The 13,587-nt window shown below is 33.8% G+C and overlaps 1 protein-coding gene across 2 annotated transcripts in view; it reads right to left on the bottom strand.

The window, feature by feature from the left end:
* Nucleotides 1–4,758: 4,758 nt before the first annotated feature.
* The window catches only part of LOC132723562 (uncharacterized), a 29,898-nt gene continuing 21,069 nt past the window's right edge, over nt 4,759–13,587 (bottom strand). For both annotated transcript variants that reach the window (XM_060708299.1, XM_060708300.1), the window contains exons 7-13: nt 12,882–13,019; nt 10,983–11,062; nt 10,116–10,353; nt 9,253–9,475; nt 7,680–7,803; nt 7,010–7,065; nt 4,759–4,891 (exon numbers count right to left, since the gene is read on the bottom strand). In XM_060708299.1, the coding sequence (XP_060564282.1) occupies nt 4,839–4,891; nt 7,010–7,065; nt 7,680–7,803; nt 9,253–9,475; nt 10,116–10,353; nt 10,983–11,062; nt 12,882–13,019 (912 nt within the window). In that variant the 3' untranslated portion in view covers nt 4,759–4,838. The remainder of the gene's footprint in view (nt 4,892–7,009; nt 7,066–7,679; nt 7,804–9,252; nt 9,476–10,115; nt 10,354–10,982; nt 11,063–12,881; nt 13,020–13,587) is intronic.

Genomic DNA, 13,587 nt, shown 5'->3' with positions numbered 1-13,587 from the left:
TTCAGTCTTGGTATAAATTTCAAAATTTCGTGTCTGCTATGTAACTTTTATATAGATAAAAGAAAATGAAAACTATTTGGCAGAATATTATTTGTGCAGAGATCATGTTTTAGCATCCTGGAATCAAAATTGGCCCAGGGGCTCTCTCGATTTATTTAATCTTGTATAGGAATACATTTCCCAGGGGCTCTCTCGATTTATGTAATATTGTATAGGAATACACTTAAGAAATAACATCGGCCTGAGAGGTGTATAGCGGCTATTTAACACCGTTTGGAGTTTTGATGCGTAGGAATTGACCACGAAGGCCTTAGGCCTGAGTGGTTAATTTTGTCGCATCAAAACGACAAAACCGGTGTTAAATAGCCGACATACACCTCTCAGGCCAGTGTTATTTTGATTCTAACACGATGAAATATAAAGGAAAATCACTAATGTTATTTTTCAAGTGGAAATAACTTCCGGTGCCGATTTTGGTATAACGCTGTTCGATTTTCGCACCCTACTGTTGCAAAGATATAGAAATTATTAAACAAAAGAAATAATAAGGAAAAAAAACATTATTTTATCAACTTTTCAACAATAAAAACTTAATGTCGTATTGTGTTTACATCAGTGCCCCATTTATCTTTCTTGTCTGTATGAAATAACGTCAGTTTGTTTATGAATGAGTTGTTTACTTACGATGACGTCATTACGCTGCTTACGGATTGGCGCCGTTTTGGCAAAATATTTATAAACTGATGTGGATCGAATATGTGGCGTTAGTGTATGTGAGATATTATTTCGGTATTGTATGAAAAGAAAAACATTATACGAACCGAAAATATAAATAAAAATGCTATTTATTGTTGCTTAAACTATACAATCGAGGGTGAAAACATAACAGCGCATATACAAGTAGTCCCTAACCGGTGTTTATTGGCATTTTAACACCAGTTTTTTTTCCTTCTTTGTCTATAGTGACAAAATCACGTGAGTGTTAGAATTGTCTATTTAACCTCTATAAAAGTTTTGTGAATGGTGCACCTGGGGGTCGTTTAGTATCATACGGATCATAAAGAGGAATCTTTCAGACCATAAAACAAAGACTATCAAAACAAAACAGTTTATTAACGACTTCTAACAAACAATATACCACATATTATAAAAACATATTCAATATAACAACTTGAGAAGGAAGTAAATTTCTTTTTCTTAAAGGGACTACTGAGGTCCAAAGGCCTAAAAACATAAAATTTGAAAATCTTAAAAACGTATGAAGTGGTAAACTCTGCAAAGTACTATTGAAAATGGAATGTCTGTGCAATTCTTGGCCGAATTTGAGTGAAAAACGCTGGGGGTGTTTCCAGTTCCAACACGTCTACAGTAAAAACTTGTATAAACTGAAACACAACTATAGCAATAAGCATAAAATGATATTCATCTTCAATATCATGTGAATAACAAAAATTGCAATATTCTTCTAATGCTACAGAATCTTCAAACAAGGAATTTCTTTTTTAATCCAGTGAGATAAATGTGATTTCACCTTTCTATGTTCTGTAGTTAAAAAAAAATTATGAAAATATATTACTTCAATTTACAGTTTCATACAACTCAAACAAGATGATCTTCCAGAATCACGAAAGTTGAGATTTAATTACATATTATTCTTTTATCCGTTTAATGATAAAACTGTCTGAGCCTAAATGAAAAAATAATCTCAATAAACACTGATTGGCTTCGATTTTTTATGAGAATTTTTTTTATTATAAAAAGGGACATAACTCATTTCTCTTGTGATGAGTTTGAAGAAATGTTCACAGTTCTTTGAAAAAAGACATTGGAATTAATTGACAACTATCACTGCAACAGTATATCTGGTCATTACAAAATTCCATAAATATTGTATGTAATGTTTTAATTAGAAGATCAATGTCAAGTTTTAATAAACATTTCCAATGAATATTTTTAAAAACCTGAATAAAAATAATGATAAATGAGACCACTTTCAACACGTAAGCATTATTATAAATTACTATACCTCGAGTAAACTTTTTACAAGTACTATAGTATATCGTCCAGTGGTACGTGACATGGCGTTATTTCTATATCTCACCTGGTCAAAAAAAAATTTGCGATATTCCCCAGGTGAGAGTAATCTATATAGACTTAAGAAAACGTAATGTTCTAGTTCTCTCCCCTGATAAAAATCAATGAAGGCTCTCGGAAGTAATAATGCATAGCAGTGAAAAATATTAAAATGGTTTCATTTAATAAAAAAAAAAACATGTTTCTCAGGGTAAATGTGTATGTTTTTATAGAATATTTTTAAACCACATCTCCAAACAAGGCAGAGACATAAATACAAATGTAGTAATAACGACAGTATAATACAGCCATACAAAAAGTAAAAATATAGCATGAAAATATGTTTACTAAAGGAGCTCCACTGAGGTCAAAAAACATATAATTTGAATGTTGTACATAGATCAAGTGAAATGTATTTATTGGAATGCATCTGCAAAGATAATAAAGAAATATACTAAGAATAAAATTGAAAAATCGATAGTTAATGCATTTCTTAGCCAAATTTGTGATAAAAAATAATTATGCTGCAAAAACGGGGTGGGGGAAAGATCCAAGACCTACATCAAATGGTACTGGGGAAAATATTTCCAGTCATGTCACTTTAAAAAACCTTAGTGGAGTCCCTTTAATGTCTATTTACAACAATGAACAAGACAATATAAATAACAAATCTAGCAAAAACGCTAGTGATGCCCTTCAGTTAGTGACCATATACGTAAATTATACAAAACTGTCTCCGACAGAATATGAGCCGCGTCATGACAAAACCAACATAATGGGTTTGCGACCGGCATGGATCCAGACCAGCCAGCGCATCCGCACAGTCTGATCAGGATCCATGCTGTTCGCTTACAAACCCTATAACAAGTAGAGAAATTTATTTTCAATTATCTACATATCAATGAAAATGCTAAAGTTATCATGGTTTGTATTCTTGTATTGTATTATTTTTTCTTAAATAAAAGGGCCTTAAAAAAAACAAGAGGGCCATGATGGCCCTGAGGTCGCTCACCTGTATATAGGTCCTTCCCCCCCAACATTGCAGGGCCAATTTAACCCAAGGGCTTTTATTTGCACAAACTTGGTAGACACCCTTAAGAAGATGTTTCATGCTAAACATCTAAGCTCTAGCTCATTGGGCTTTTTAAAAGAAGATTTTTTTAAAAGTTTTTACTTTACACATATAGTTAAAAACAATGACACCCCTGGGGCCGGGCCAGTTTTGACCTCAGGGCTTTTATTTGAACAAACTTTGTAGACACTTACTAGAAGATGTTTCATGCTTAATATCTAAACTCTAGCTATTTGGGTTTTTTCAAAGAAGATTTTAAGTTTTTGCTATACACATATAAAGAAAATCAATGACCCCCGGGGCGGGGCCAATTTTGACCCCAGGTCTTTTATTTGAACAAACTTTGTAGACACTCACTTAAAGATGTTTTATGCTTAATATCTTAACTCTAGCTATTTGGTTTTTTTCAATGAAGATTTTTTAAGTTTTTGCTATACACATATAAGGAAAATCAATGACCCCTGGGGCGGTGCCAATTTTGACCCCAGGGCTTTTATTTGAACAAACTTGGTAGACACCTATTAGAACATGTTTGATGCTAAATATCTTAGCCATAGCTCTTTGAGTTCTTTAAAAGAAGATTTTTTAAGTTTTTACTATATGCATATAGGGAAAATCAATGACCCCCCGGGGCGGGGCCAATTTTGACCCCAGGGCTTTTATTTGAAGAAACTTGGTAGACACTTATTAGAACATGTTTCATGCTAAATATCTTAGCCATAGCTCTTTGAGTTCTTTAAAAGAAGATTTTTTAAGTTTTTACTATATGCATATAGGGAAAATCAATGACCCCCCGGGGCGGGGCCAATTTTGACCCCAGGGCTTTTATTTGAAGAAACTTGGTAGACACTTATTAGAACATGTTTCATGCTAAATATCTTAGATCTAACTCTTTTGGTTCTTTAAAAGAAGATTTTTTAAGTTTTTACTATTTTTACTATATGCATATAGGGAAAATCAATGACCCCCTGGGGCGGGGCAAATTTTGACCCCAGGGCTTTTATTTGAACAAACTTGGTAGACACCTATTAGAACATGTTTGATGCTCAATATCTTAGCTATAGCTCTTTGAGTTCTTTAAAAGAAGGTTTTTTAAGTTTTTACTATATGCATATAGGGAAAATCAATGACCCCACGGGGCGGGGCCAATTTTGACCCCAGGGCTTTTATTTGAACAAACTTGGTAGACACTCACTAGGAGATGTTTCATGCCAAATATCTAAGCTCTAGCTCTTATGGTTTTTTAAAAGAAGATATTTAAAGTTTTTTCTTTCGGTTGCCATGGCAACCAGAGTTCTGCATGGAATTAAATTCTTTCAACAATTTTTAAAGGTGACCACCAAAGGAACATTCCTGTGAAGTTTGGATGAAATTGGCTTAGTGGTTTATGAGGAGATGTCATTTAAAGTAAAATTACGGACGGACGGACGCCGGATGAAAAGCGATCTTTTGCTCACCCTGTCACTTTGTGACAGGTGAGCTTAAAAAACAAGTAGAGAAACTAATAGCGAACAGCATGGATCCTGATTCGACTACGCGGATGCGCAGGCTGGTCTGGAAACATGCTGGTCGCAAAGGCACTGTTGGTTTTGTCATGGCTTGGCTCAAATGATAAAAAAAATCTTGTGTTCATGTAGTGTCGGCGTCAACCAGTTATAGATGATATACCAAGACAAAGTAACAACAAATCCTTTCAATATATTGGTTTCCGTCGGCTGTTTGGTGCTTCGAATCCAAGAGGCAACCCTGTAAGATAATACATTATCATATCAATATCATATCATAATAATTATCATGATAATAATAGACCATACTACAATTTGATTGGTTATATTCGATTTCTGTTTTTTTCTTCTTTTTTTTTTATGCTTTCATGTCATTTTATCAAACAAAATACGACATGAAAGAAATTATGTAACAATGTGAGACAATGTGTCTAAAGCATCTGGTCATGTAGTGCCAATAGGGTCTTTCAAATTCTATTTGAAAGACCCTGGTGCCAAAGAAGGTTAATTTTTAGAAAATCAGATAATTGCAATGTATGCCATATGCTAAGAATTTGAAAAACGCCCGAATTTATTTTCAGAAAAAAAATTAATTGAGATTATGTGCAACATATAATGTTATATATAAATATCAGGTCTCGACACTAACTTTTTCAGCAGGTGGTATGCCGGACCACTGAACCCAAAATTCAGGTGGTCCTTTCTGAACACAGGTGGTCCATCTTTTTTTACTCATTTGTTTTTAAGGAAACTTCAGATTTAGAAGAACTACACTTAAAATTAGTGACAGAGACAGATTTATTATTAGATTTATAACAACTGAAGAAAACATGTATTTTTTCTATTTCAATCTTAGATCAGATAGTAAGTCATTGTAATCCTATTTAGTATTTATTATCTCAGTGAAAAATACATGACAGTACTCATACTTCGGTTATTAAGTGACCTCTTCCGCAACGCAAGTTAGGGAAAAGTGAAACCGTTTGTACGAAAGACCGTTGGGGGACATTTCAACTTCATGAATTCCTGAATTTCAGCTTCATGAATTCTCGATTTTCAACTTCAAGAATTCACGATTTCAACCTTTATGAATTCAAGATTTCAAACTTCACGAATTCACGATTTCAACTTCATGAAGTTGAAACGTGAATTCGTGAAGTTTGAAATCTTGAATTCGTGAAGTTGAAATCGTGAAGTCGAAATCATGAATTCACGAAGTTGAATTCGTGAAGTTGAAATCGTGAATTCATGAAGTTGAAATCATGAATTTGTGAAGTTGAAATCGTGAATTCATGAAGTTGAAATCGTGAATTCATGAAGTTGAAATTGTGAATTCACGAAGTTGAATTCGTGAAGTTGAAATCGTAAATTCATGAAGTTGAAATCGTGAATTCATGAAGTTGAAATCGTGAATTCGTGAAGTTGAAATCGTGAATTCGTGAAGTTGAAGTCGTGAATTCATGAAGCTGAATCGTGAATTCCGTATTTTGAAAACGGGAATTGCACGAAGTTTAAAAATTGTGAATTCATCAAGATGAAATGGGAATTCAATGAAGTTGAAATGCCCTACCGGTCTTTCGTACATTTGTGAATGACTTATTTCCTTACTGTTATTCAAATACTCATTGCTCGTTTCCTGTTACATTTTTTAAGAATAATAATTGCTTTTTATAGATTAACATTTTTTATTAAACTATTAAGTTATTATATTCTTGTCTTGAAACAATGAAATGTTAATGATAAACTGAAAAATCCTACATTATAATTGAGGCTTATCTTCCTCACAGATTTATTATACATGCTTGTTTGTTGAAAATATATTTATTTTGACAAAGTATTTATAACCTTTTTAAGTACTTTAAATAAGAAAAAAATGGATCTCTGATCGTTTAAAAAGTAGCCAAAGATTACTAGATATTTAATTTTTTCCTTTGCCTTGTTTGCACCATTATTCATGTGTTTTATCCGATATCCATAGTGATACAATGTTATAAATTCAATGGAGTACTAGAGACATTTGAATGAATTTTATAGCTTTAATTATTAAAATAATTTTCTACTTTTTTTAACTACACTGTAAGCGAGTTAATAAAAAGTTATAGATGTCTTAAGATCTTTTGAACTAATGAGATGAATGAACATATACATGTACAACGGAGAAATGGTTTTAAACAACAATTATAGAACACGTTTTTCGACCAAATAACCATTCTCCCAAATGAGCCCTGCACCATTTGGAAAATTCAAGTGGTCTAACGGACCAGTTGCCTGTAAAATTAGGTGGTCCTTGCCAAAATCAGGTGGTCTCGGACCAATGGACCACCGCTAATGTCGAGGCCTGAATATACATGTAAATTACCTTTTTTGTTCCCAATATTTGGTAGTTCGTTGTCGATAATACTGTTTTTCTCTATACTAGCAAAATAAAAAGAGATAAATGTACAAAATCATATATAAAACTTTATTACATATATTTTGTATATATTTTAAATTTTCACTGTCTGCCTCGAATAGTGTACATGAAAGGGACTCCACTGCGGTTTTATCATAGTATGAACGCTATACACAGGTGGTCAGTGGTTAATTTATGAAATGGAATTCCTGTATCCTGCTCCGTCGCCTAAAACACAACTTGGCTAACATTCCATTTCATTTCAAAAAGTAAACACCGTCTCCTCCCTGTGTATAATATGAGCGTCAATCGTGTACATGGGTGCATAAAGTTAAACGATTAAATTTTACATGTTTGAGCCTGGAAAACTTCAAAACTTATGAAGCATTTGCATGAAACACATTAATATCTTTATTTTCAGCTGGGCCAATAATATTATTCATAAATACTGTCTACTTTTATCAGTCATAAAACGGACACGGTCATTTTGAAACAATGAAAGTTATTTTGTAAAGTTATCGTTCTTAAGTATTCAAAATTAAACGTAAGCAAGCTATTTATAATTTAATTTGATTTGTCATTTAATCAACGTGTTTCAACTTTCAATGACTTAGTACACAATAACAAAAACACTTACTCATCTCCAGGGCAACACACGCAGCATGTCGCACAATCATGTCTGTCAGGACATTTGCTTGGCAGACATTTTCCAAATGTATTCCATCGCCAACAAAGTATGAGTACATAGCCCAGAATACACGCTGTTGAAAAAAAAGAGATATCCTTTGTTAGAAATAATACAAAGTGAAATATGTAATAACTGACCCTGTCATATCGTTCCACATATGGCTATTTTTCTAGTCTCTCAGTAATATATTCCAGACATGGCAGGATATTAACCCTTTACCTCATATATACGCGAAACAACTCAATTTCGACCCCCCCCCCCTTTTTTAGGTCTGAAATAGTGAAAAAATGTCCTATTTGGGCCCCAAACACATGTTTTCGTTTGAGAAATGTTGCTAAAAAAAGTGAGCACTTTTTCGGCGCCGCCCCCCATCCAAAAGATACATCAGGGGTTGCCAGAAGGGGGATGTGCACCCTTCTGTTTGGGGGGTTTGAAGGGGGCGGAGTCCCCCTCATCGCCAAGAAAATTTTGGACTTGTGAGAGGCTTAAAATGACCCCAGGTCGATCATAAGGTAACGTGAAACCAACGCTGAAAAGCCTTTGACTCTATCTCAATCCCTTGAGAAGTTGCAGCACTTTGAAATAAATTTGATGGAAAAAATCAAGGCAAAATAGTGATTTTTGGCAATTTTGAGATGTCCTCTCGTTGCCATGGTAACAGGAAATTTAAGACTGAGCATGTCGTTACAAAGGCAATGGTCCAGTCAACATTAGTGCCAAGTTTGATTAGTATTGAAGCATTTTTCATAGTTTCATAGCAGTTTGAACTTGTAAGAGGAGGCTTTTCAGTGAAAATGGCCATTTTTCACAATACGCTCATGGGGGAAAGGGTTAAAATCATTGATATCAATATAAACATTTCTGAAATATTCTACATTTGCTCACAATATTTAAAGCTGGGAAAAGGCGTTGACAATATCTAAAATAATAACTATTTTAGTCACTTATATGTAGATTATATATCTTTGCCTGGACTGAGGTTCAAACTTTAATAAACTTGGCACTATATCAATCTTAAACGGATGGGCTGTATTGGCGAAAAAAATGTCTACTCAAATTAATCCCCTCTAAATATACTCGAGTTCGTCCAGCAAATATTGCCACTTTCCGTATCTCATATCTATAAGAAAAGTGTTTTTTTTGTTGTTTTTTGCTCCTGGTCGTATCAAGTCATAAGACACGGGAAGTGGCGAAATATGCCAAAGTTACACAAACTTACAGAGATGTAAGTTAAAGTAGATTTTATATCCAAGGTGTTCAGTTTAAAAAAAAACGGGTAATTTTTATCGAAAAATGAGAATTTATTACATTAATTGATCTTTTTCCTTCTTTCTCTTTGTGAAATTTCCACCCTGCTTCTGACAAAAATAGGAGGGAATTCTCAAAAATATAAGTGAATCCCCCCATCTAGAATAATCCCCCATCTAGAATAGACACTTGGTGTTGAGGAAAAAAGAAGGTTTGAGTAATCAAACTCTTTCAATGTGTTATAGTAATAAGTAGTAATAAATAACAAATATACCGGCAACAAAGGCGGCGATTATCAAGAAGACGGTAAGTGAATCGTCGCTGGAAAGAGCATCATACCCAGGATTAGGCACATTTGTAGTAGTTGGTGGTAGGGTTGTAGCTTCTGGTATAGTGAAAGTTAGAGTCACAGTTGATGTTGTCGGTATACTCCCGCCGTCGGCTGCGTTTACAAACACGGTGTACGGTCCGCCGCCATATTCGAGGTCCATGAGGTACTAACCAAGAAATAAATACATGTATAACATACATGTTCAATTACAGGATTCAAAATATCTTAAGCTAATGGTAAAACATATATAAAACTTTATCCACAAAGAGACTTAAAAATAATGTATTTAATATTTTCCGGAGGTCTTATGTCTGTAAAGAATTCCGTAAAACCAGAGACTCTTTTTTCCAGAAACGGTAAATGAGAGTAGAAAAGTATGTTATTGATGATACTTGTGTGCTGAGGTCACCAGCTTCAACAAAACTGGACTTTATATGTATTCTATGTATAGAAGAAAAACTTAACAGAATATCGGTATAACGTTTACAAGTCACATGATATCAAGATATGAATTACAATTACATTGGCTAACTTATACTGTAACCTATCGATGTTAAAAAAGACAAAACGTAAGTAGTCTCATTCAAGCCACAGACATGATATGACAATCGGTTCGTGTTCAAACATACAACACAAAATCATTCAAGTAATTGAAGTTTACCCCGACAACAACAACAAAAAAATAGTATTATAGCCTTAAATGTTACCAACAAAACGATATTGGACTAGTACAATATGGAAAATAAAACCATATATATAATCTGATATCGCAATATATGGTGCTAGAAATATTTCAAAAACCTTACCGACAACACAATATCGGACCCACTGATATTGAAGTAGTTACTGGTTGCATCATTGGTGATGAACGAGTACGTGATTTCATTGTTAGGAGATGATATGTCAGCATCTGTACAAGCGAGTGTAGCCAGAACAGTTCCAATTGCAGTCGTCCGCGTGACGTTAAAGTTGTAAATTTTAGGACTGCATATAGGGATATTATCGTTACGGTCAGTGATTGTGATGTAGTAGATGGTGGTGACGCTGCAAAGAAAAACAATCTATCGTCAGCCATGTTTTGTAATGTTTAAAGCAAATAAACTGTACTGTACTGTACTGTTCTGTACTATACTTACTGTGCTGTACTGTATTATACTGTACTGTACTATACTTACTCTACTGTATTGTACTGTACTATACTGACTGTGCTGTACTGTACTTACTGTACTGTACTATACTTACTGGTCTGGACTGTACTGTACTGTACTGTACTATACTTACTGTACTATACTAACTGTACTGTACTATACACTGTACTGTACTTACTGTACAGTACTATACTTACTGCACTGAACTGGACTGTACTGGTTTGGTCTGTACTGTACTATACTTACTGTACTGTACTGTACTGTACTGGACTGGACTGTACTATACTTACTGTACTGTGCTTTACTTACTGTACTGTATTGTAGTGTATTATCAGTCAAGTGTGACATGGGAAACAAGACTGGGCTAGCTAATGGCATGGGTTGGCTATCTCAAAAGCAAATATTTATAAAGAGCCCAGTACAAAATTAGAGTAGTAGATTTACAATGAACATTCCAAATAAAAATCAGCTAAAACATATTTTTTTAAAATAAAGAGAATGAATCTAAGGATTAAAAAAGCCAACCTTAAACTATACTTGTCGGTGATGCTCACATCAACATATAAACCTTCAGAAAGGCTCGCATCATCTCTGTCATAATTTGTCTGGAATAAAACAATTATTTTTAAAGATCTTTGTCTTAATTAAATGCATGTGCTTAAAGCTTTTGGAGTTTCATATATGTGTACATGTACATCATTTATGTAAATGAGCTGCATTATATATAAAATATTTTGATTGCGAGCAATGCTTAAAATTTGTGAAAGAGTTCTAAATTTTTTTTATATATTTTTTTGTTGTAATATCATAACGATGTCTATTAGATTAAATATCTTATATAATTATATTGTGTAAATAATAAATAAGTAAAGTAATAAACAACTAAAATCCAACGTCTATCCAACGTTGGAATCCAACGTCTATCCAACGTTGGAATCCAACGTCTATCCAATGTTGATACAATGTCATGTGTTTGCTGGGGTAAATTCACATAACTCCATTGATTTCATGTTTTTGTTGTTTGGGTTTTACGTCGCACCAACATAGTATAGTACAGGTCAGATGACGACTTTCAGGCTTTATTGGTGGAGAAAGACCTCATTAAGCCACTCCGTGCACACTTATAAACTAATTCTATTCAGAGCATGAACCAAATATCAGAAATTACCATCTGCACTTTTTCCCTAATCATTTAAAACATTTATAAAGAAATTAGTGAGTACGTGTATTAACAAACAATTAACAGCCAATGTGTTGCATACCTTAAGAGTTATGGTACCAAACAAGAGCTGTCGGTAGGACAGCAACGCTCGACTATTCTTAGTGCTTGATTGTAAAAAAAAAATGCTTGATACAGTTACCTACTCCTGTTTACAGGTTGGGGTAATGATGGTGAACAAGTGTGCAAAGTTTCAAAGCCATATGTCAATGGACTTTGAAAATATTTGAGGTATTACAAAAACTTTAACGTAAATTCTAAGTCCAAAAAGGGGAATAATTCTGTCAAAATGCTTGATACAGTTACCTCCTCCTGTTTACAGGTTGGGGTAATGATGGTGAACAAGTGTGTAAAGTTTCAAAGCCATATGTCAATGGACTTTGAAAATATTTGAGGTATTACAAAAACTTTAACATAAATTCTAAGTCGAAAAAAGGGGCATAATTATGTCAAAATGCTTGATACAGTTACCTCCTCCTGTTTACAGGTTGGGGTAATGATGGTGAACAAGTGTGCAAAGTTTCAAAGCCATATGTCAATGGACTTTGAAAATATTTGAACTATTACAAAAACTTTAACGTAAATTCTAAGTCGAAAAAGGGGCATAATTCTGTCAAAATGCTTGATACAGTTACCTCCTCCTGTTTACAGGTTGGAGTAATGATGGTGAACAAGTATGCAAAGTTTCAAAGCCATATGTCAATGGACTTTGAAAATATTTGAACTATTACAAAAACTTTAACGTAAATTCTAAGTCGAAAAAGGGGCATAATTCTGTCAAAATGCTTGATACAGTTACCTCCTCCTGTTTACAGGTTGGGGTAATAATGGTGAACAAGTGTGCAAAGTTTCAAAGCCATATGTCAATGGACTTTGAAAATATTTAAACTATTACAAAAACTTTAACATAAGTGGTTACGCCGACGCGGACGCCGACGCTCGGGGTACTACAATAGCTCTACTTATTCTTATCTAATAGTCGAGCTAAAAATCAGAAATTGCCTTCTGCACTTTATTTAAATCATTTAAAACATATTACAGAAATCAATGAAGGTATTAACCATTTAAAAGCCAAGGTGTTACATATACCTTAAGAGTTATGAACCAAAAATCAGAAATTACAATCTGCACTTTTTTCAAATCAATTGAAACATAATAAAAAAATCAGTGAATGTTAGCCATTCAAAAGCCACGGTGTTACATACCTTTAGAGTTATCGTACCATTATTAGTATTTATACTTATATAGCTGCTTCCGTTACCGCCAGTAATAGCCCAAGTATGAACGTCAATGTTGTCCAGATCTTGGATGGTAAAACTTGGACTACCGATCACCGTACCTGCCTAAAATCGAGATACTGTTCATGTATTGAAGAATATTATATAAGTAACAGAGCCTTGGGTATTAGGTTATTATGCATTATTACCCTGACTGACATGTAGATTTTTTGAAATACCAGAGATATATAAAATAATAAAGAGTCTCTGGTTATACTAAGCTGTAATTTATCAGCAATTATTGCAGTCAGGGGAGAGAACTACAACATTCCGTTTTCTTAAGTCCGTCTAGAATACTCTCCCCTGGGGAATATTGAAAAAAAAAGAGAATTACTGACTTTCCAGGATTAAATATTGAAATAACACCATGTTATGCCACATTAGGCTATACAGTAAAAGGTTTACACGAGATATAATAAATCTGGTAATTGATTAATTGTATAGCTTATATAAATTTCACCATTTATGTTATGTCAAATATGAAGGCATTCTACGGAAAAGGTGTTCAATGTCATACTAACGTTTATTGTACATGTACTCCAAAAGTGATGCTAAATTACCAGTAATATTTTACTTAGATTGTTTTAAATGAGGCGCTTGTGAGTTATAAACATGGCACCAACCTACGGGTACT

The sequence above is a fragment of the Ruditapes philippinarum genome, unplaced genomic scaffold (assembly GCF_026571515.1).
Source record: "Ruditapes philippinarum isolate M1 unplaced genomic scaffold, ASM2657151v2 ctg3342_1_1_1_1, whole genome shotgun sequence".
Classification (NCBI taxonomy): Eukaryota; Metazoa; Mollusca; class Bivalvia; order Venerida; family Veneridae; genus Ruditapes; species Ruditapes philippinarum.
Note: the sequence above shows the minus strand (reverse complement) of the source record. Positions and strands in the feature narration are given on the sequence as shown.